This window comes from Callorhinus ursinus, unplaced genomic scaffold (genome assembly GCF_003265705.2).
Source record: "Callorhinus ursinus isolate GAN/ISIS: 27379988/994484 unplaced genomic scaffold, GSC_fseal_2.0 scaffold3, whole genome shotgun sequence".
Taxonomy (NCBI): domain Eukaryota; kingdom Metazoa; phylum Chordata; class Mammalia; order Carnivora; family Otariidae; genus Callorhinus; species Callorhinus ursinus.
In genome coordinates, this window is record NW_027397065.1 from 2,302,925 (window position 1) to 2,328,432 (window position 25,508).

The 25,508-nt window shown below is 37.1% G+C and overlaps 1 protein-coding gene across 2 annotated transcripts in view; it reads left to right on the forward strand.

Moving 5' to 3' along the window:
* VCAN (versican) overlaps window positions 1-23,539 on the forward strand; it is a 113,266-nt gene extending 89,727 nt beyond the window's left edge. For both annotated transcript variants that reach the window (XM_025866736.2, XM_025866737.2), the window contains 3 exons: window positions 15,219-15,363; window positions 22,078-22,260; window positions 22,406-23,539. In XM_025866736.2, coding sequence (XP_025722521.1) covers window positions 15,219-15,363; window positions 22,078-22,260; window positions 22,406-22,533 — 456 coding nt within the window. In that variant the 3' untranslated portion in view covers window positions 22,534-23,539. The remainder of the gene's footprint in view (window positions 1-15,218; window positions 15,364-22,077; window positions 22,261-22,405) is intronic.
* The last annotated feature ends 1,969 nt before the right edge of the window (window positions 23,540-25,508 follow it).

A 25,508-nucleotide genomic window follows, 5' to 3' on the forward strand; every position in this document is an offset into this window, starting at 1 on the left:
ATTCATAGCATTTTGATGTGTTTCTAGATGTTTATTCTGGTCATTAGCAGTTCAGCTTTTCATAGAAGTGTTTCTCTTGCTTGCTTTTTCTTTCTTATGGTGTCTGGGACAAGACCCTATACTACCTATGAGCTTGGTTAATGACACTGAATATCGACTTGTAGCTGGCAGCTGTGTGAGGTCTCTAAAACATCTTTTAGAGAAACATCTTAGGGAAACTTTCTTTTCTGCCAGGTGCCATTCAGGGGAGCTTCACTCATCAGATGTCATTATTCCACTTAGCCAAAGCAAGCCAACTCAACTATTTTTTTTGGTCTGTGTCCATTAATTTTTAATGGACCGTGAAAAATACTGTAAAAAAAATAACTTCATTGCCATTTCCATGGTCTAGATTGATCCTCAACTTAGTAAATAAGTGAGCATTGCACTTGGCAAAAAACAAATCTTGATCTTCCCAGGAAATTTTCAGAGGAAGATAACATCCCTCACGTAGGTAACTGTACAATGTAAACAAGAACCTTACCCTAAATTAGTTTACATTTTTACATTAAAACCTAAAGGTTATGAAGAGAGCATCAAGTGAGGGCCTCAGTTTGAAGAAGGCAGAGGATGAATTACATAAACAAGTAAAGTGTATCAAAGAAATGACACAAGCAAAAAATAAATAAATAAAAGAAAAGAAAAAAAAAAAAAAGAAATGACCCAAGCAAATCCAGAAAGCACTCTGACAGACCCTTGGTTTCTTCTTAATTCCCTCTTTGTTGTAAAATAAAAGTGTGCTAAGGAGTGTCCCTAACTTTGAACATTTTGGAACAGAAAAGACCATCTGCCCAACAGCCTGTCTCCCTCCCATTTGACTGATCTCTGGCCCACTCTGCTTTTGTAACCACCCTCGCCTCTATCCCTCCCTTTCTAAGACAGCCTAGGTGTCTCTTAAACTCTTTGGAGTTCTTTCTGCAGCCACCATCCCCTTAACAGTTTCCATATGTTTGTAGGCTTTGAATAAAATAGGTCTTCTTTGTTCCGCTGTTTACTCCAAGTGTCTTGCCTTTGAAAAAAAATCCGTAATAGTAAACTCTACATCTTCAGGGGAAAGCAGTATCTGCTTACACTTGGAAATGGTTTTACCTTGACTGTGTGCAATTTTAAGGACTTTGTTTACGTTTTAGAGTGATTTCTCCCCTCTCCCCTTTGCCCCCCATTTTTTGTTTGAAAGATTTATTAGAGCTTATTCTTCTTGGGAGGTAGAGCAGTGTTAAAACCAAAAGAACCTTTGATATTTACCATATATTATCTTTTGTTATTCAGTCTTACAATTCAGTAAAAACAAACTAGTTTATATTGGATTTTTCAGTCTCAGTAATTTCTTTTCTTGAAATAATTAAATTGTGCTACCAATAAACTTGCAGTATATCATATTTATGTGATTATGCTTTATAGCTAGACTAAGTCAATTTATATGCTTATACTAAATTAATAATGTTATTTGGCCAAGTTATCTAAATTGCCCTTGTTCTTCAGATTCTGATTGACGCATTCCACATTATTGGCCCCTATAATATGGGGTAGATAACATGCCAACTTCTTGCTTTTGTTGTATCTTTGAAATCTTTTTTTATTATTATTTGTGGTGTTCACCCAATAAGTTTCACAAAAGTGTACGCATGCAGAGATTGGGTCTAGCCTTACCCTTGTGATTTCCATTAAGGTTATTTTCTCCTAACACATTTCAGTTTATTTTGTCACTTGGTTTTCGAATAACTAGTCACATTTCAATTTGTCCCTTGGTTTTCTACTAATGAGTTATTCTTTAACTTGACTATTGATCTCCTAACAGTGAAATGCCCCAAGTGCTTTATTAGAAACTCTGACAAATAACTTCAATAATGAATTACTTTACTTGTCAGCCAAGTAATGTCTTCAAAGACACTAAGTTAAACCATCCAAGTTAAATACACATTAAAGCTGGCAAACTTAAACAAACATTTCTTATCTAGCTTCTATACTTTTAGCTGACTTTTAAGTTCTTTCTTTAACCTAATAGTTAAATGAATGACTAGTCTGAAGTGTTTCCCCCAGATCTGTTTTCCAGTGCCTATGACCTGCCCCTCCCCCTGCCATGAACTCCTGTTACTCTCTTTGAAATTCTGCAATACCTTCCTCTTCCCTTCAGTATAAAATTCTGATTCTTAGTGTGCCACACCGACCCAACAATTCCACCTGCTTTCCTAAGCTGTATCAGTCTTCTCTCAAAATAGTCACAGTTCCTGGAATAAGCCATGACATCTAACTCCTGAGGGTCTTTGCACAGTCTTGCCCTGGTGCTTAGAGTGTTCTCATCTCTTGTCCTAATTTCCTTTAATTGATGTTCAAATGCCTTGCTTGGCCAAGAGTCTCCTTCTTCCAGGAAGCCTTCCCATTTGGGTGTGACTGAGAGCCCCTGCCCTGTGCTCCCAAAGCCCCGTGTATCCTTTTCCCATCTTACCACTGATTCCCTGCCTTGTGGGGCTGGTTTCCTGCCACTGAGCTTTCTGAGGCAGGGATTAACTTTTATCTCTATGTTTTCAGCACCTAGCAGAATTGTTGACAAAAATAGATACTTAATAAATGTTTTCTTTGAATGATAATTAATATTTATACATTGCTCAACCAACTTACTCTGTTACCTTTTCAATCATGAAATGACCAATTAGGTCTTTTGGCAGAATCTTTTTGTGACAATTCTTGTTCATCTAAGTTAAATATCTTATTTAATGTTGTGCCAGGATGAAAAACTTAAAACATAATAGGTGAGATTTCAAAAATGGTGAAAAAAAAAGTTCCCCCCAAACAGATGTATATAGCTGAGCATAATGCATCTTACAAAAATTATTAACCCAAAGGAAAACACATGTGCCTACTGGAAGTGATGACAGTCTTGTCCGTGGTTGTCCCAAGAATACATTTACAATAAGCTCTGGGAAGAAAAAAGGGAAAGAAAACTTTTCAGCCTCTGCCACCCCTGCAGGTTTGAGTTATATCAGGACAGATTTTCCATGAAGCTTTAGGAAACCAACAATTACTCAAAACTTGGAAGAGGATTTTTTTTTTCAAGATAGGCACATACTCTGTCATTGCACTTTCTGAAGAAAAATGAGTTAAAAAAAACCTTATTATGCAATCCAAAATGTAGTAAAACAAGCCAAAGAAAATCTTACTCCTGAATGTTACCAGATCATTTTATTTGTTATACATTGGTTGACCAAGGATGAATTGGTCACCTAAGGCTGGACAGAGCTTCATTTATTCACCTTCCATCTGAGTCTATTCTTTCAAGCACAGAGGGAACCAGACATGAGGGAACGCTATGGAGTCATTTATCTTGCCTTGTCAGTACGCTTCCTAGCAAAATCATTTCCACAACTTTCTTTTCAACTATAGACTATAGTGTGTCCATGGATAGCACAATTAGGGACTGGAAACTGTTAGGTAGGTGCCTTTGTGATATTACTTTTTATAACACATCTCCCTAGCCAATGGTTTAAAATCAACCTGTGGACCTCAGAGATGAAAACTGTTACCGCCTTGCTCCCTCCTCTCTCTGACCCTCAGGAATAAATTCTCACAGGAGGAGAATTTGGTCCCTTCTCTCTTCTCTTTAGTGAGTTTCTGCAGCACCATCAAAGCTTACCCCTCACCACTGGGGATTGGATGCTTCAGCGGATCAGAAGCAGTCACTTCAAAGGAAAACGTCACCTTAGGTAGTGTTGGCCAGAGGTTGAGGACTGAACTGAACTGACAATCCAGTTCCCTTTTAAAACTGTTGAGGAACTTTTGGAGAGTTTGATTTGTTTGGCACAAAAACAAAACAAAACAAAAACCCTGACTTTACTCTCAGGCATTTTTTAAAAAACATTTTCTTACGTCCCTTTCACATTTTCCTTCTGCCATCTCTATTCTGTCGGCACTCCGCTTCGCCCTGAGAGGCTGCTTGCTGGCTTTGTCAGCTTCCCGGGAAGTGGTCATGGCCTCCTTCATGGTCCAGCGTACTGCTGGAGGAAACAGAAAGACTTCCTCTCCTCTGCACTTGTCTGACTCTAACCAGCAAGTTCTCAAACAAGTTACTAATCACAGAACCATAAATATCTTATTTTCTAGCTCTAACCAGCTCATCTTACTCCTTGATAGTTATGAAAGGGATTACAAAAGGCTAACTGGTAGCCTTTTGCACTTAAAAAAAATCCCACTTGAAAAATATTTCTGGAAGATAAGTGAATTTTGCCTTTTTTTTTTCATTTGGATAAGCATGGTTCAGCACTGGCAAGCTAGCATACCTGGAATTCAGGACAGCAGTTTACCCTCCTGGTTAGAGTCGATTCATGAGAAGAGCCAGATTTGTGGATTGACTTGAAATACGGAGGCCCCTTTACTTTTTTTCATAAATAAACATGTCAGTCTGTCACAAAGTATTGTGAGAAAACCCAGCTTTGATAAAAGGTAGAAACCATAAAGAAATAGCCCTTAACTCAGGAAGAGACACTTAAAAGGGGCAGAGAAAAGGAGTAACAAGTCACAGGCCATAAACCATTATTTTTTTCTGCAGGAATGTATCATTATTCCCCTTTTATAAACACAAAAGGTTCCTATCTCCCTCCCTCCCAGATGTCTTGGACATTGAAAAGAGAATCAAGAGTATGAACTAATTCCCTGTGTTTTCCAAGCTTGTTTGTAGCTTTCTGCTCATTTGAAAGGATTGCCCATGATTTGGCAGAAAACAATGAAAAACAAAACCCCCAAACCAAAAACTTAAGTTTTACTTTTTCTACCTGAAAATGTTAGAAGACTTTCGAAAAAGTATTTGCAGATGGTTGTGTGTCAGCTGTGGTGTGGTTTGAGCTCCAAGTCAAATGCCACTTCTCTGTGAACAAGTCACACTGCATATCAACGTTAATTATGTTAAACCTCACAGGCTTCATTATATTAACCTAAAAGCCAAGGAAAACATATGCTGTTTCCTCATCCTTTAACACATTACTCATGAGCGGAAGAATTCTCAGTCTCTGTTCTGCAAAAGACCACTGAGCTCTTCATAAAAATTTTTACTTGTGTTGCAGTTCAGCTTGATTAGAAACCAAGAACTGGTTCTTGTGATTCTACGCGTGAAATATAACAAATCATAGAGTGGTTCCGGAACACAAAACCCTCATCTCTGCCTTGCCTTTCCTTGAGTTCAGATAGCTAGTGATATGTCAGATAGCTGGAAGAACACTTACCTATCACTGGAAAACCATTTCATCAATGAAAAGATTATCCTTAAAAAAATTATCAATGCAGTAGTTCCTTCTCACAGATGCTTTTCCCAGCAGTGCTCTATGAAACTCTAAAATCCCGTACAGATATTTAAATTTAATTGCTTTAGCGCGATTCATGGAAAAGGCAAACAAAAATGTGGAATGGGTTTTGGCAGTTTCCCACTGCATGGGGATCCTTAGCACTTCCTGACTGAAGACCTGTGCAAACAAGCTTGGGTTGAAGGAACCCACTGGCACCATTTGAGGTGGGGGTTAAATGCAAAGGCCTCCGTGGGGCTCTGTCTGCCCCCCTCCCGCCCCCCTCCAAGTGCTCTCACAGTGGGAGGAACTCACATCCTTTGGAAAATGCTGTTGATAATTACAGCTTTGTAGGGCAGTGAGCTCACGCTATTACGCGAGATTAGTGCTGGACTCAAGAGCTGCCAGATTGTCTCTCCCGCACAGAGATTTGCCAGCTAGGAAAATAATGGGCATATTGCCACTTTAACAACTATCAGGAGACCCCAAGTTAGTTTTTCTTCCCTTCAGCATATTCAAGTTTGTAGGATCCAACTCCAGCCTGCCAGCCCAGGACAATGACACCAAAACAAATGTCTCTTTCTCCATTAAAACAAAGCTGCTCTTCTCCTTTTGGTGTTCCACTGAAAGACAACAGCAAAACCATAATCTCCTTTAAAACATAAATAAAACGGGACCCAGGCCAGAGGAACCTTAAGCAAGTACAAGGATCAAAAGAGGTATATCTCTACTGGAAAGCGGGTCATTTGCCCCTAGGAGTTAAATACAACAAAGTGAAATATGCCCCCCACAGACCGGAGACAAATGCCTATTGTGTACCACAGCCATCTAGGGGGGACAAAGGCATTTTAAAGTGACCAAATGTTTTGATTTCTGTAATAAGTAGTCCTCCTAACTTCCTTGCAGATAACCGTTTGACCTCTGTTCTGAAAGGCTGGGGGTAACCCAGAGTGCTTATTCTGAGTTCTTTATTTCGTGAAAAGGTGGTTTCTTATCAGCATATGGTTCAAATGGGGAAGCAGTCCTCTTGGGAAAGCGTTTTCTATTTGTGGAGTTTGCTTTTGTACTTGGTGGTTGTCTGTTTCCCCTTGGCATCGCCTGCGTTTGGGTGTCACTTGTAGCCGTGAGAGCACAGCCATGCACCCCCAGTCCCAGGTGATGACAGGGCTTTGCACACAGAGAAAGCGGCCCTTAGTCCAAGTGCCACTTTCTATGGTTAGTCTGGATAAGGTTTTGCCTAAAAACAAACAACATGTGAATCCCACTGCAGACATTAATTTGCATGCAGAGGTGGGTGTTTGTTTATGATCTGCCCTGTTGTAAGATGTATTTGTCTTTGCTCCTGATGCAGTTTCACCATTGATGTAAACATAAGTGATCTGATAATTCTAAAACGCGGGGCGCCTGGGTGGCTCAGTCAGTTAAGCATCTGCCTTCGGCTCAGGTCATGATCCTAGGGTCCTCGGATCGAGCCCCGCATCTCTCTGTCAAATAAATAAATAAAATCTTTTTTTTTAAAAGGCAAAATGGAGAAAAATAAACTATTGTAGATGAACTTTCCAATCAGATAGGAAATTCAGATTATAGCTGCCATGACCTGTGACAAAAGAGAATGCAATCACATTGGTAAATCCTGTTTAGCCGAGGTCCATCTTCTAGCAAAGTATTCTCTTCATGCTTTCCCTCACAAAACTGAGAGGACGTATCACAGATAATCCTGTAATCTTGCCACATGAAGTAAATAATCATGACTTTGGGGGGTATTGTAAATTCTGTTAACTTAGTTGGTAATTCATAATATAATAATGGATGGAGATCACCACCTAGTGGCCATATTGTATTTTGTGTTTCAAAACCTCACCTACCCAGAACTCCTCTTCGATCTTTTAAGAATAGTATTCCCCGTGAATTAAGTTCCTGTAGTTTTGAGTTTAAAAATTCTAGTATGGTTTGCGTTATATCGTGAACCTGAAAGTTAAATGTGAAATTAGATGATTTTTCAAATGCAGTGTGAAGCTAACGGGCGGGAGTCACATGCTTAGTAAAGTCCTAACAACTGAGGCAAATATTAGATCCAGTCTTTCCCATGTCTTCACTTTATACACAGTAATAGAACACAGTGGAAAGTTTTCTTTGGCCAGTTTCATTGGTATGTGAACCTAGAGGACTTTTTTGGTTTTCTTATGAAACTTTTTACAGTGAATTAAATTAGCAATGTTTGGTGGGGGTAAGGAGAGGAGGTAGAAAGCAGTGACTAGGCTCTTCATGGAAAAAGATTCTGAATTATAGCTGGAAGACTTAGTAAGTTTTCCCAACAAGTACAATAATATATTATGTCATAGGACAGCTTCACTGGACAAATGTCAAGAATGGTTTTTATCAGTGGAATGTCTGTGATTTATTGTTTAAGTGTACTTGGCAAAATCCATAATAGTTCTAAAACATAGAGGCTTTAAGTGGCCATTTAACATAATCTAAATAATAGTGAATTTTAAAGAATAAAAAGTGACTCCATCTAAGCTAAAAAATTATAGCTAAATATGTGGATAGATGGATGATAAATAAATAGATGATAGATAGATAGATAGACAGATAAAGTAGGCCCTTGGCAGCTGTAGATTCAAGATTTGCAGTTTCAGTTATAATGAGACCCTAAAGATCCACAATCTGAAATAATTTGTACTCCTTTCTCAGGCACAAATTCGAACCGTACTCAGTGGTTGACTAGTGTGTAAGAATTGTTCATTTAGGTACTAAGTCTGTCTAATGGACAGCTTGATTTTAGCATCTCAAGATGTCTATTGCTATTTATTCCTCTATTTAACCATTTTGGATTTGTGTTGTATTTATGGTGAGAGCCTATCTGCCACACAGGTCTGTGGAAATAGGGGCATTTCTAAACATCTTAGATAATTCTTCCCTAATGCCAAGAAGTACCGTATTTGTGTGTGTGTGTGTGTGTGTGTGTGTCTGTCTGTCTGTTTCTATGTATGTGAGTGATAGTGATAAATCTCACCTTGGTGTCTCACAAAAAGATGAACTTCAGTTTGATCTAGTGTCTGTGAAAATTCTGTTTTCTTTTCAGTAAAGAGGAAGAGAAATCAAGAGATTCTAAAGAGTATCTAACTTTTTAGAACTAGTTGGTGCCGGTGATTATTCTTTGTAATTATTTGACCAAGTTAAGAAATCATAAAAACTCAATGAAAAGAATTTGAAATGGGTCAAATATTATGAAGAAGAGTTCATTATCAATGAAGTTTTGCTAGGACCAATTGCTTTGAAAACTTCTTTGTTTTAAGAATGCTGATAAAAGGGATTTAAAAACAAGAGTTTCGTGTTTTGGGGATTCTTTCTCCACTAGAGGTTGAAACATGACCTTGTACCTTCTAAATTTTGATTTTTGAATTGACATTCTCTTGGAAAGACGTTTTTTAAAAAAAACTTGATACAGAAAAACATACTATTTGGAATGTTGCATGGAGGGATAAGACTAAGTCATTCTGTGTTTTAAGAACCTTCCTTGCTCCAGTCTTTCCTTTTCACCACCTGGCTGTTCACATTTTTCCTCATAAAGGGATTTGCTTTTATATATGTATCAAGTAAAGGACCAGCTGGGTTGTGACTGTCACAACAGTAACTGATTAATGCTGGATATCTTGTTTCTTTTCTTTAACTGAGAGCCATGCTCCAAGCTGAACTCAAGAAACTCCTTTTTTAAAGCAAAGCAAATCACCTGGTTTATTTCTAAATCTTGTATATTTCTGAAATAATGTTTTTTTAACCTCAGAAAAAAAGGCAGTTATCCATCTCTGCATAAGGAAAAGGTCAATTAACCATGTTACATTTTTATCATCAATTTGTTTTGTTCATGCTTGTGATACCAGTTATCTGCTGAGATTTTAGGGCCATTGATCATGGCCATGTGGTGTGTATTTTAAAGATAAAAAAGATCGTCCAGTATCTTTGAATCATAGTTGGGACTCCTAGACACTATATAACCAGAGATTCAGCTTGAAAGGATGTCAACCCTGTCTAACTTTAGTAGATTGCTAATAACTTTCAAAAGAAGAGACCCCCACCTCTACCGCCAAACACACACACATACTTTAACCTCCTCAGTATGTTTATGGAATCAAGTTGGACACTTGCAAAGAGCTGGGAGGAGAGAATAGCTCTTCAGCCATACTGCTTGAGAAAAATGAGTCAGGTCCCTTGTAGGTGTGTGGAATTGAGGTCACTTGCTGAGAGTGAAGAATTTCGGCAGGCAGGGAAGTCTTGTGTGCCCCAGAGAAGCTGCAGGTTAATTCTTCCCTCTTATGTTAATGTGAGACAGCAACAAATTTTTGACAATAACATACAGATTATTTGGAACAAAGTAAGCTAAGCATATATAAAGTTTGATTTTGATGAATAACTTCAGTCTTTCCTGAGTTTTTCCTCTTGATATTAGGACTGGTTCAAAATGAGTTCTCTGGTTTGTGGAGACAATTTTCATGTGAGAGAACCATGCTTCGCTGTTGTATTTTGGCCAGGGTTTTTTGAATCTTTTTATGCTTACGGCAGTTGACTTGTTTGAACCCATTTGGGGGGAAAAAGAAAGAGAAAACAAAAACCGAAAGTTACTAAATCCAATTTAATTGAAATGGTTGTCTTTTTTTGGCACTTTTGTTTTCTACAGATACAGAGAATAGTCATTTAGCTTGAAACTCTAAGAGTAACTTTGTCATATAATATACAACATTAAGCAATTTCATACTGATATAAAATAATTATCTCTTAATAAAGTATAAGTTTGTTATAGAACATGTAGAAAATTTTCTATCTTGAGCTGGCTTCTTCTACATCAACTACTTGAGTTTTATGTCATAATTTTCTTTGCCATCAGTGGAGAATGAAAATGCAAAGTAATTTAGAGTTCTCTTTTCAGACATAGTCTTCATCTAATTCTGCTTTCTGGGGGAGGCAATGAGAGTTTGGGATTTGGATTGGGGTCACATGAGTCTCTGAGACACAGGCAAACGTGCAGAGGTCGGATCAGCATTTGTTTTTGTTGATGGTGTTAAAATGAATTCTCTACAAACCATGCAGGCTTTTTTGGAATAATTCTTACTTTGCCCATCCAGCCCTAGAAGAGGGTTGATCTAGGGTAGATCGCCCAGGATGTTTGCTTAGAATTCCAAATGAAGAGAAAAATATCAAGATGGGGGTGGGGGCATTTTTCTCTGCTCATTCCAAGAATCTACATTTCTGTATGTATAAGACACTGCCTATATGAGAGAGGCTCTATTATATTCTTATAACTCAGAATTGATTTCCTGAGCAGAGATCTTTTTCTAACACTTAATTTTAGGGGAAAAAAATACATTATTAAACCTGAAGTCAACGATTTATTTTTTATACCCTTTCCCCTGCAAATGATATTAAAAATAAAGCTGTAAAGAATTTAGGGGGAAACAAAGAAAGTTATTCAGAAAAGTAAAGTTTCCTTTGCTAAGTTAGTTAGGCAATAACATGGAGCAAAATCAAAGCATCCTAGCCAAAATAAATCTGCACAATGGAGCTATCAGATATGAGGTAATAGTGTGACATGCCTGTGGGTATCAGACATTCTTGTAAAAACCACAGACCCAAAGTTTGGTCCTGCACCATTAACCCACAGTTCTGCCCAGGCAACAACACAGAACACAGGTTTTAAATCACTGTTGCAAGCCAAATGTAATTCCCACCAAAAACAATTAAATCTTTTACCAGAGGTCTGAGTCTGGGCAGCTTAAAGCCCTGAGAATCACTTCAGTGGCATGGAATCTGAATCTCATTTCAGTGTGAAAATGAGACAGTCATTGTTCAGATCAGGAGGAAATGTCAGCTGCAAAATCCATGGCAGTCAAATAACTGGTGACTTGAAGTGATATTTGTTGAGGTTAGATTAGAAAAGGGTTAGCTAAGAGTTTTATAAGTTCTTTCTGATTGCTGCATAGATCATTTTACAATGTTCATTTTTACCGATTTGAAAAATAATTCATGCTCACTGTAGGGAAGTGGAAAACATATAAGTATATGGAATAAAATATTATCTCTGTCTCATATAACTCAGATATAAACTTTGTCACATTTTACTGCATTTCCTTTTGGTCTTTCACAGACATGCACATGGGAGTGCACACACACACACAGCTGTATCTGAGAGTATGTATAAAATTTGGATCATTGTATATTTTTTAGTATTTTGCTTTTTAATTTTAACTTAACACGTCTTTTAATATTTTCCATCTCCTCATATATTTTTCACAGACAAGATATTTAATGGTTATATAATATACCGCTTGTCTGACCATACCCATGCCATAATTTATTGAATATGTATTCACTCTATAGATTTTTACCCATTTACTGCTAGCATGAATAATATTTTAGATAAACTATTGTTCACATCTCTGATTACTTTTTAGGATAGAATTTTAGAAGTGGAATTCTGGGGTCTAAGGGTTGGAACTTTTTGAGGCTCTTGATATGTATTACCAACTGTTTTCCAGAATGGTACTGCCTGTCTCGCCTAGCATTTGGTAGCAGCAAGCAACATCTTTGATTAGAAGTAGATATGGATAAGGAAGAATGCAACACATGCTGTTGTGCATTATTCCTAAATATCAGTACCAGTGTGTGCCAGGCGTAATTCCTAGCACTGAGGATACACTAGTAAACCAAAGAACCCTAAATTCGTGTCTTCAATGAGCTTACATTCTACTAAGGAGAAGAAAATACAATACATAAATTATATGGGACATGAGAAGTTAATAGTTGTTATGAAGACAAATAAGCAAGGAAGAGACATGAGCAGTGTAGGTAGGGACAAGGAGGCAGGGAGCACTGCACAGTTTGCACATCCGATTGAGATGCTGTAAAATGTTCCACCTTTGAGGACTTTTACTCATTTCCTGAAAGAGGTTAGTTAGAAAGTAACCTAGAAATTACTGAGCTCCAAAATCCGTAAGTATCTGAAGAACTCTAGAACCTTTGGCCATTAAATAGTATTAAATACAGATCTTTGTTAGTTTCAAGGCATTCCTATGCCTTTGTTTATTAATTTAATTTCATGTAGTTTAAGAATTTTTATTTTGATCCTGCTTTAATTTGTCTGTTAAAGGTCACTTAGTTATATACATCAGCAACAGACTGAATGTGACTTATAACTCTGCTTTCTTGTCCCAGTTCCTTGTTTATTATCTATTTAAAAAGAGCAGCAAAAAACAAAACAAAAAAAGGTTTCACGGGTGGCAGGTGAGAAGATGATAAGGGAGGTCAGTTAGCAAAGAGAAGGAAAATAGAGAAATATTTAGAGACCCATTTTAGAGCAAATGTCGTTCCTGGTTGCAGGGAGACCTGCCAGTCAAAGATGCTTTGGAGAGTATGGTCCTTGTGAGCAACCTTTCCAAGACCATCTGGACAGTAACTCAGTGGTACCATTCAGGCTACTAGAATTGGATTTCAGTCCATATAATTTCTGGATTTCCACCAGAAAAAAACAAAAATACCACAGTACCTTTATTAAGCTTACCTTGGTTCTTTGCAATTTTATTACTTTCCAAAGACTCTTTTTTACATAACCGGAATCTCTTATCTCCTATCTTAATTTTGGCATGATTGAGGAGGATTTTAAAGCAAAGCTAGGCAAAGAGATTGAAGGAAAAGTAGAAGGCCTCTTAATCTGGAGGCTTTCAAACTTTAGATCTTCTCACAAATTATTTTAGCAAAGATCAAGGTTTTTTACCATACTTAAAAGTTTTAAAAGCCATTTGTTTTTCTGAGAAGAAAGAAAAAAATACAGATATTCTCTAATCTATTTATTATGTTTTCAAAAGACATAAAAGTAACCATAGTGCTTTTTTGTTTGTTTGTTTTTTGTTTTTTTGGCATGCCCTGAATTGGAAACAATTGCCTTACTCTTATATTACAGTTCTTTCTTCTCTGACTTTATTTTTCCCAAATAAAATATCGTAATTCATCGTTTCAAGCCACACTTATTTTAAATATAATTCAAGGGAAGACTTATAGATCTGTAGGCCCAGGAAAGGTAGTCATATTAGCCATCATCACATAAATCTGAATCTGTCCTTCTACTAAGTGAGGGCAGTTTGTCTCCACCAGTGTTGTCAGCGTTAGATGTGATGTACAACATGACAGTAGGCAAAGCAGATTGGCAAATTGATTCTCAAGTTGAGCCAGAAGGACACTGAACAGACGTGTCCCATATCACATTCTAGTTACAAGGAGACCCAAGACTAGGAGGTCACTCTCTGATTTATAGTCCAAAGTTTATTATTTTTGAATAGGCAGGGCCTGTGTTTTTCATATAGTTATTAGTTATGGGGGCAGCATTTTAAGGTAATAGAAATTGAAAGTAAACCCAAGAATCTTGGGTGTTTAACATCTCAGAGGTCCAAGTTACTCTTCATCCTGCTAGGTACTTTTAAGAGAGAATGCATACCAAGAACCTAGAAGAGGGCTTCATCCATTATAGGTGCTAAACAAATGACAGGTGTTACTTTGATAGAAGGCAAAATATATTTCTGGTTATATATCATCGCTCAGACTGGGGAATCAAAAGATACCATCTAGGGATGCCTGGGTGGCTCAGTCAGTTAAGCGTCTGCCTTCGGCTCAGGTCATGATACCAGGGTCCTGGGATCGAGTCCTGCATCGGGCTCCCTGCTCAGCAGGGAGTCTGCTTCTCCTTCTGCCTGCCGCTCCCCCTGCTTGTGCTCTCTCTCTCTCTCTCTCAAATAAGTGAATAGAATCTTTTTTAAAAAAAGATATCATCTAAAGATACAGATATAAAGATAACCAATAGAAAAACATCAAATCAATAAAATTCAATACAGTATCTGAACATACATCACACAAAGAAAAGCAAATATATATTTATAGTAAGGTATGTATTTGTATGTATGTGTGTATATATATATATATAAGATTTATTTATTTGAGAGAGAGCACTTACACACACCCCCACGTGTGAGTTAGGGTAGGGGCAGAGGGAGAGACTCTCAAGCAGAAACCGCACTGAGCTTGGAGCCCATGAGATCATGACCTGAGCTGAAACCAAGGGTTAGATGCTCAACTGACAGAGCCACCCAGCACCCCATAGTAAGATATATTTTTAAAAGCTTATATTTTATATCAATATGCTTAAATGTGATAAATGTTCCTATTAAGAGAGAACAACTTCCAGTTTAGATTGTAAAGCAAAACTTAACTGTATGGTGCACATAGGAATCACATCTAAAACAGAATTACTCAGGAAGGTTGAATATGAAATAATGGGTATATGTATATTGGATAACTATAAAAAATAAATGTAGCAAAAATCTCAATTCTTTTAACCAAATAAACGAACTTAGATAAAAACAATCACATTAAATAAGGCAAGAAAAGGTACTTTATAGATGTAAAAGGAAGAATAAAAATCCTATTGCACCATAATCACAACTACATAAAATTATACCTGCGCATAAGGCCTGGGAAAAAACATGACCAAGTGACTAGATAATGGATTTTTTTTCTCTATTTCCACTTCCATTAATGTTGTTACATTTAATAATAATAACATGATTAAGTTTCTTAAGTTGAGCATTGATTTAGGAATCTAGGATAACTAGAACAAAATTTCTCAGACAGATCTCACTGCCAAAGGAAAATAAATACATATTTGTTGAAGAGAGATTTTGAGATACATGTATTTTCCACTCAGAGTATAAAAGTCTTTTTCTTTACCATTAAAATAATTTCAGTTAGATGGTTCAAAAGTCGAGTCGTTCTCATTCCATTGTGATGTCTTGGCTCCGTCACTCTTATCATTTGCTACTTTTTAACTATCAAGTATTTAGTTCTGTTCTTCCTCCATTTTCACAGCAATATGAGAACTGGAGGCCCAACCAGCCAGACAGCTTCTTTTCTGCTGGAGAAGATTGTGTTGTAATCATTTGGCATGAGAACGGCCAATGGAATGATGTTCCCTGCAATTATCATCTCACCTATACCTGCAAGAAAGGAACAGGTAATGATTAATTAATAATGTACTTAATCTGCATTTCAGTTATCAAGTGAATTCAGGAAGAATAAACTTCATTACTTCAAAACACGAACTGCATGTCATGTACGGCCCTCTCTTGCTGCCTCTGGAATATCATTCTTCCAATACATTTGAAAAGTTTGTTTTCAGTAATGTCTTTACCTTAGATGTCAGATGCTAAGATAACAATGTAGCATTTATATTAAAACAAAACAACTACCTGGCAGTATCTTTAAGAAAAACAAAGTGCCAGCCCAAGAGCCTATCCCCCTGCTTTTTCTAATGAGGAGAACATTAAGAAAAATAGTTGTCAACATTTAAAAATTGGGATATATTATAAAATAACCTGGATTTTTTTACTTTTGTAAAAAAAATAAGAACTGATACCATTTGGTCCCTGTTCAAATTTATGAATGTTCAAAACCACCACCCTCCTTCAGTGGGGACTACAATCTCCTGCTCTTTGCTCCTTCCCTCCTTGTGGTTAAGTGCCTGGTCTTTGTAGTCATTTGAATTTTTTCATCATTCCCTTAGGAGTTCCATAGGTGTAAACAATAGCACAAAACAGCATTGTTATATCTCTGGCTGAATACCTTCAACATATGACAAAATAATAACATTTGAAATGTAAGCGCTGTAATGAGACTTGCTTAGTTGACATTAAACAGATAAAATTATGAATGCTGATTTTAAAAAGTGTTTATTATTGACCAATATGTTTGAATTTCTAAGGCGCACTGTCTAGACTTCTTCCTTTAAAAAATAGGCATTCCATAAAAATTTTTTTAACCTGCTTCCAATTGATAATGGTGTTAGAACATGAAAATTTAGCTTCCAAATTTACCCAGACTTTTTCATTGAGTAAGAGTACAAATGCAAAATATGAAATCCATTTGATTTATTTGTCTTTGGATAAAAAATAATCAACTAAAAATACACACTCTGTAGATGTTTTAGGAAAGACTTCAACTCTAACAGTAAAATTCTATCAGAAGAAAGAAAACACTGAGACACACAGAGCTCGGGTGCAACTCAACTGTTGGCGTGTCACTCTGTCTGCCATTCTCTTACCTAAAGCAGAATTGACTCTGAATATCCTTTCTGTATGAGCAGCTTCCCCGGCTATGTGCGTTACTTCCACACTTCTGCCACGGGACTCATGAAAATAGCAAATCAAATGTTTGCTGTTTTCCCTGCTTCTGATGTAAGAAGTCTTTAATGAACTGTTTGTCTTAATCCAAATGTCATGTTTGTCTTCTTAGATCTCCAAATGTTCCCCGGAGTCATGCTTTTCCCTTTGTGATCCGAGCATTCTTCTATTTCCCCTGTTATTTTTTCCTAGAGCAGGGTTTCTCACCAGCAACACTGTTCCTCTTTTGGTCCAGATAATGCTTAGCTGTGGGGGCTGGCCTGTGCATTGCAGGTTCGGCAGCATTTCTGCTCTCCATGCACTGAATGCCAGTAACACTCTCCTCCGCTCACATCCTCCTTCTTTGCTTTCTAACAACCCTCAGTGTCTCTAGACTTCACCACGCATCCCTGGGGAGGGAGGGAGAGGAAGACAACTGCCCCCAGGTTGACCACCACAGCCCTGCAGCTACAGAGGTTTCACAAAAACAGCACCATGGTTTGCATTTCCCGAGGGGGAAAGAGATTTATAAAGCATTGGCTCCACCTCACTAAAGGGAAAACGAAACAAAACAACAAAACGATTCTTGTATTTTATCATCCTCCTGACTTGGAGTCATAGAGACTTACCTCTTTGTTAACCAATACTCTGGGGAACTTTATAAATGTTTATAGACTTTTATAAACGACCAATTTCTCCTTTCGGATTATTTTAGACACCTTTAAACATATAGACCTAAGTAATTCTACTTTCAACTAAATACTTGTAAAGAGGATTATATTTTCCAGTTTTACTGAGAGATAATTGACAGACATCACTGTATAAGTTTAAGGCATACCACACGATGGTTTGATTTACATATATTGTGAAATGATTACCACAGTTCGGCTAACATCCATCTTCTCACATAGATAAAATAAAAAGAAAAGAAAGAAGAAAAGAATAAAGGGAAAAATTTTTCCCCTCGGGATGAGAACTCTTAGGATTTACTCTCATCAGCTTTCCTGTGTATCATACAGAGGTGTTAGCCACAGTCATCATGTTACATTATATCCTTAGAACTTACTTATCTTACAACTGGAAGTTTGTACCTTTCACCGCTTTCCTCCGATTCCTCCACCTCCTACCCCCAACCCTGGTAACCACATGTCTGATCTCCTTTTCTCAGTCTGTTCGGTTTCTTTATTTTTTTTTTCTCCTCTTCCTGATTTTTTTGTTTGTTTGTTTTAGATTCCACATATTTAGATTTAGATTTTAGATTTGCTTTAGATTCCACATGTAAGGGAGATCATACAGTATTTGTCTTTCTCTGTCTGACGTACTTCACTTAGCATGATGCCCTCAAGGTCCATTCATGTTGTCCTAAATAGTAGGATTTCCTCACTCTTTATGGCTGAATAATATTCCATTGTACATGTATGTATATATACCACAGCTTTATCCACTCATCCCTTGGTGGACACTTAGGTTGTTTCCATGTCTTGGCTATTGTAAATAATGCTGCAGTGAACATGGGGGTGCAGATATCTTTTAGCGTTAGTGTTTTTGTTACCTTTGGATATGTTCCCAGAAGCAGAATTACTGGATATATGGCAGTTCTATTTTAATTTTTTGAGGATTCCCCAAACCTACTCCCTACTTTCCTAGTATCTGTACCAATTTACAGTCTCACAAGGGTTCCCTTTTCTCCACATTCTCTCCAGCATCTGTTATCTTTTGTCTTTTTGATGATAGCCATTCTAACAGGTGTGAGGTGATATGTCATTATGATTTTAATTTGCATTTCCCTCATGACTAGTGATGTTGAGCATCTTTTCACCTACCTCTTGGCCTTTCATAGATCTTTGGAGAAATGTCTCTTCAGGCCCTTCGCCCATTTTTTAACTGAGTTGTTTGGAGTTGTCATCAGCACTACTGGTCAGAGGGGCTGGAAGACACTCTCCACAGCAGGTGGGGCTGTAACCCAGCACCTTGCCTGGATGTGGGCAAACCAGGCTCTGGGGCTGGCAAAACCCCTTATTTGAGGATCTGAATGAGGCAGAGCTGTACCCCGCCAAGGTCCGTGGTCAGAGTGTGCTTCTGCCTGGGCTCTGCAGGTAAGCAAAGCTGCTGCCTGGGGCTACTACTTAGGCACTGCACGTATGAATTTGGTCTGCCAAGGTTCAAGTGCTGGTTGTTGCAGGGCCCTCCCTGCTTCACAGTCACACTCAGATTCCCAATGGCTGGACCCTAAATATCCCCCTATAAGCCCTGTGGTGCAAGAGCAGAGTAGGGCTCCCACAAAGCATCCCACAATGCTGGGGGGGGGGGTGCTGGTTGTCTTCCGGGCGTTCTTTTTTTTCAACTGTGGGAACGTGTGGCTCAGGAAAGACCTCTGCACATGGTGCTGCACAGTCCTGGGGGAGGAGCAAAGTGGTCAACACTTAACCCCTTCTCTTATCTGCTAATGTAGTCTGTCTTGGTTTCTGTGGTGCAGGGGTATACTTCACCCTCACCTCCCGGTACTAGGAATCTCTCAGTGGTGTCTTATTCTTGAATAGATGCTAGTTGTTCTTGGTAACGTCACTCTCAAAGCGTATGTTTTTGTTTTTTTTTTTAAAGAACATAGTGCATGCTGTCCACACATCTTTGGAGCATCCTGCAGGTCCCTTACAATCCCATCTGTTTACTTTCCAATTCCAACCATAGATAATGACTTAATTCCCTCACTTTTCTCTTTAGTATTATCACACATGCTTGTATTTGTAAACAACAAATTGTTTCATTTTGCACATTTTTGAACTTCAAGTAGAATCATCCTGTATGTATTTTGTGACTTACTTTTTTTGTTCAGCATCGTTTGTGAGATTTATCCATGTTGATACATTTAGCTGTATTTCTTCATTTTGCTGCTTATAGTATTTTATGTATAACTAACTATATAATATTTTATTTACCAATTCTCCTATCAGTAGACATTTGGGTTATTTTGAGTGTTTTTGCTATTATAAACACTGTTTCTATCAACATTCTTGAACTTGTTCCCAGCAGGCCTCTATGAGCTTCCGTAGGGTATTTTTCCAGGAGTGATGTTGCTGAGTCATAGGATATATGTACCATCAAATTTACTAGAAAATGCCAGGTTGTTTTCGAAAGTAGTTGTACCAGTTTGCACTCCCACCAGCAATATGTGAGAGGTCCTGTTACTCTACATCTTCTCTAACATTTGATATTATTGGACTTTGAGATTTTTGCCAATCTAGTGGGTATAAAATATTATCTCTTGTGATTTAATCTGCATTTTCTTAGATAGCTTTCCCTGAATATCATTTCATATACTTACATGTCATTCATTTATAGCTCTTTTGTAAAGTTTCTGTTCATGTCTAGTCCTTATTTTTAAGAACTGATTGCTTTTCTTTTATATGATGATTTATTGGCATCCTTTTTATATCCTGGTTAGTAATCCTTTGACAGTTATATATGTTGCATATTATCTTCTCCCCGTTTGTACATTATTTTTATTTTTACCCTATGGTATTTATGGATGAACAGAATTCTCTATTTTGTTGCATTTTCCTTTAGAGTTCAAACCCTTCTGTGTCTTAAGAAATTTATACCTACCCTAAAGTCAGAAAGATATTGTATATTATTTTCTAAATGTTTTACAGTTTTTGCCTTCTTTATTTTTATATGTAAACCATCTAGAATTGATTTCCCATGTTTTCTCTGAGGTAGGGAACCAAGTACATTTTTATCCATAATTATACCCAGTTGTCCAAGTGAAAAAACTACCTTTATCCCACTCTTCTGCCATGTTGCTTCTGTCAGGTATCGAGCATGTATGTGTGGATCTATTTCTGGTCTATTTGCCTGCCCTTTCCAATACTACACTCATTGAATTATTTTAGCTTTATTTTAAGTCTTCATATACAGTTTTGGAAGAAATCTACACATTGATAATGACAACTTTTAATTTGTTGACATAGCACAGAATCAAGTATAAATGAATTAGCTAATTGATAGTTTTTAACCTTCTGTATCTCTTTGGTTTCATTCTATCTGATACTTGCCAGTGTCTAGACCAGTATAGGCTATAGATATTCCAGATTGAAGTTATCGTTGATCCATATACATAGTGTAGTTTACTAATTGAAAATGACATTTTTTATAGGAATTTCAGTTTATCTTATAGGAATTTGTGAAGATCAAATATTCACATGCACAAATATTTCTAATTTCTTGGTTATAGATAGTATGACTTCATAATCTATTTTTAGGTTATGTCTGAGTGGCAATCCCTTATGTGAATGAAAAGATATGCTTGGATTGTGTTTCTTTAAAGATAACTTTGTCATGAGGTCAATATGTTCCAAGCTGTTTTGTCAGGCAGAAATAAATTAGAGGAACAAAAGATTTAAGTGAAACCACATTTGTAATTGCAAAAGAATATGGTTGTAAACAACCTTCTGAATATGTAAATAAATTTAATGTTTGTAAACTTTTGATATTAGGATGTTGACATCCAGACATCTTGGTACCAAGGTTTCTGGTAATCATTCTCCCGTTAAAGATTTGCATTATTTCATGAGAGCATATGACATGGGCTTTGTGATATCAGAATTCTCAAAGTAAACTATGAAAAGGAAGTGCCATTTAGGGAAATTATTTTGAAGTTATGTTTTAATTAGAGACATATAGCAAAACACAATCACCTAATAAAAGTTAATTATTGAAGTATATCATTTTAAACAATACACTAATGTTGAATACAACTGTAAGTTAATACACATTCAGTTGAATCAATTTTCCCAGCTTTTTGAATTTCAAAATTGCTAGGTTTCTTTTACTGCTATTTCTTTTTTATTTCTACATTGCTAGGTTTGTTGATATTCAGAATTTTTCATTGTAAATTTAAAATAATGGTTATATATTCCAAGATTTACCTTTATTAGCCCTTCTGAAGAGTTGAAATTTATGTTAATTGCAAAACTGAGGCATGGATGTTATGTCCTGACTTTCCCCGTTTCCAGGCAGAGGACAGACAGAGAAAATAAAGGGAACCAGAGATATTTTCTTTATACTCAGGAATCCATATTTTGTCCATATTTTATCCATATTTTAAAAACTACAATGTTATTATAGATTGTAATTTTTTTCAGGGAGGTGACTGTGATAGTTAATTGTCACAAATCCATATTGTTCCAATTGAAGATGGGTAATAAATACAAACTTTAGGATGCTGATGGAGACAATAACGACAAGCCACATGTTGGCGTGAGACAGGTGCTTTTTAATTTGGAATTTTTCAGAAAAGTGACCCTTCCAAATGGATAGATGAATATATAATCATTTAGCCCAGTGGTTTTTAATAAAACACAGCTGAAGGTGATATAATCTGATATTTAAACTAGGCTCAGAGCCTCAGTATTTAGTATTTCTCTTGAAAAATTTCAATTCTTTAATTCTAAATGATTGCCTTTGATGAGGGTGCTTGGTTGGGTAGCAGAAAAAGGGAAAGAGAAAAAAAAGATTCCTACTAATAGAAATACTTAGATTATTTGGCAATAACCCAGCTTACTTTTCTTTAGTTGCCTGCGGCCAGCCTCCTGTTGTAGAAAATGCCAAGACCTTTGGAAAGATGAAACCTCGTTATGAAATCAACTCTCTGATTAGATATCACTGCAAAGATGGTTTCATTCAACGCCACCTTCCAACTATCCGTTGTCTCGGAAATGGAAGATGGGCTATGCCTAAAATTACCTGCATGAACCGTAAGTGGTCCTTTAGAAAGAATGGACAACCGTGCTATAACAACTACTAGACATGCTCATTTTATGGCTACGGTATTGGTAGTTTAGGGTATGGAGCAAGTAATATTGTTGTGTTTTCTTTCTTTCTTTCTTTCGTTCCATGTAGCGTCTGCATACCAAAGGACTTACTCTAAGAAATACTTTAAAAATTCCTCATCAGCAAAGGACAATTCAATAAATACATCAAAACATGATCACCGTTGGAGCCGGAGGTGGCAGGAGTCCAGGCGCTGATCCCTAACATGGCAAACATGTGTTTTCATCATTTCAGCCAAAGTCCTAACTTCCTGTGCCTTTCCTATCACCTCGAGAAGTATTATCAGTTGGTTTGGATTTTTGGACCACCGTCCAGTCATTTGGGGTTGCTGTGCTCCCAAAACGTTTCAGATGAAAGTATTGGCATTCAAAAAGAAAGCTAACAAAATGAAAGAAAATGAGGGCAGAAAGTAACTGTTTCCAGCCTATCTAATTTCTTTAGTTTTCTATTTGCCTCCAGTGCAGGCCATTTTATAATGTATACCAGCCTACCGTACTATTTAAAAAGCTCCATTTCAGCACCAATGGCAATGTAAATAAGATGATTTAATGTTGATTTTAATCCTGTATATAAAATAAAAAGTCACACAGAGTTTGGGCATATTTAATGATGATTATGGAGCCTCAGAGGTCTTTAATCATTGGTTCGGCTGCTTTTTGTAGTTTGTTTAGGCTGGAAATGGTTTCACTTGCCCTTTGTCAGCAAGACTGAGGACGGCTTTTCCTGGACAACTAACAAACACAAGGTCTTGTAGGTCACTGCGCCATGTCAGCCGTAAGTGCAGTTTGCTTCCACGTGACGCTGAAGCCTGGCTGACAGGATCCCCACAGAACTAGGGACTGCACCGTGGAACTCTTCTTTGCTGCATTCCTTTTTCTTCACTTACAGGAAAGGCCTGAATGGAGGACTTTTCTAGGACCAGGAGCATTTTTTTAGGGGTCAAAGTGCTAATTATTAACTCAACCAGGTCTCCTTTTTAATGGCTTTCGTAACACTAACTTGCAAGATCACAGATCAACACATTTCAAATGGATATAGACCTAAGGGTTCTGGAGGGTGGGGGATTGTTAAAACAACTGCACACATTCAAAGAAAGAAATTTTGTATATATAACCATTTTAATCTTTTATAAAGTTTTGAATGTTCATGTATGAATGCTGCAGCTGTGAAGCATACATAAATAAATGAAGTAAGCCATACTGATTTAATTTATTGGATGTTATTTTCCCCAAAACCTGAAAATTGACCTAGTATGCTAGTTATTTTTCAGTGTTAGCCTTTATGCTTCCCCCACACCATTTGGGACCATATAATCTAGGTATTTTGTCCCTGATTAAATAATGTGATGGATAGAACGCATCCAGTGTTTATTATGAGAAGAGTGGAAAATGTATAGCTTTCAGCAAATGGTGTTTGCCCATTCTAAGCAAGGAGCTACAGATGGAGTGTGGGTATTTCTTCCTGTTAGGTGGAGTGTACATGTTGACATTTCTCCCTATCTCTTCCTACTGTGTTTTCTCCCTTTATTTGAATAAAGTGACTGCTGAAGATGAATTTGAATCATTATCCACTTAATGTTTAAGGAAAACCCTGTCGTGGAAAGAAGGCATTTGGGAGTCTTTCCCTAATTTTAGTTAGAACAACCTTGAGAAGAGCAGACAACAAATAAAATGCAAAAAGAGCAGACCCAACATGGATTCGTTTTCATGAAACCTCCTTTGGCTTGGAAGGAACAACAGTAGCTCCCATCACCCTCAGAGTCTTTGAGCAAGATCCCTTGGTTGCTGCACTAAGTATAATCCACCTCTGAGTGTTCCAGAGCACAGAACAACACTGTGTTGACCTTTTAGGTTTTAATTTTTCTCCTTCATTACAATGCACATAATACGTTCCTGTATTTATATTATAACGTGTATAGTGTAAAATGTGAATGACTGTTTTTTTTTTTTTTGTGAATGAAAATCTAAAACCTTTGTAACTTTTTATACCTGCTTTTGTTTCACCAAAGAAACCTAAAGTCCTTCTTTTACTATACTGTGACTGGTCTGGTTATTTACAACTTGAAATGCTAATGTGCACCGACATTTTTACGTTCTAGTTCCATCACAAAGTTCAAGCTGCTGGCTTGGATGAAATGATTTTGTGGCTAGCAGAGAAGTGATTATATATGTACCTGCAAAAATTGAGAGTAATTCCAATAGTGTTTACATCTACACAGTTAGGCATTAATCTCGTATGTGAAAGAAACATGCAGTAGGAAAAGTGATATCTCACATTTACAAAATGTTTCCTGTGAACCAGGCCAAGTGCTTTGTGTGTATCATCTCCCGATAGGCTTGTGAGACAGGTGTCGTTACTATCTGATTAATGAGAGATCAGCTGTAGAAAACTCAAGTCCTTGGTCCAAAGTCACATAATTAGTTTTTAGTCAATGAGGTAATCTCCAGGGCCTGCATGACATCCTCAAGAAAAATACAAAATATTATGTTCCAATTGTTATACATTTAGGAGGTTAATTTACTGCCTAGAAGATTCTATCTAAAAAGTGATCAGAAGATGTCAAAAACACCAAGTTTCTATCCACCCAGATTTCCATCCATTCCTTCATGTTTGATTCATTCACTATTTATTGAGTACTTACTATATCAGGCACTGTCCTATGCTCTGGAGATTCAGCAGTGAATGAGTTAGACAGGTCTCTGCCCACATAAAGGTTTTATACTGGATGCATCCCATGGGGATTTTTTTACAGCCTATTCCATTCAATATATTTACGGATAATTTGGAAGAACAAATCCGTGATATGTTCTAAGGTTGTATCGAAGATATCAGAAAGGACAAAGGTGAGTTGAAAATTATTTTGAGGTTTCTTTCTTGGAATGTCAAAAATATATGGGAAATCGGGCATGAATAGATGCAGAAGAAATTCTTTTCCTTGCTGAGCTTGTCCTTATAACATGCAATCCAGTCTGTCATATCATTCACCCAGAGCTTTAAACAGCAATTACCCAAGGGAGTGGATAAGAATTTTCATTACTTGTGCATATACACTCTTATTAGATGTTTATAAACCCATCAAGTAGATTTTTATTGATCTAGGTGCAAATAATGGAGTCTGTAGGATGTTCCAATACCCAGAATACTGGGACAGAGTGAGAAGTTTAAGGAGGCT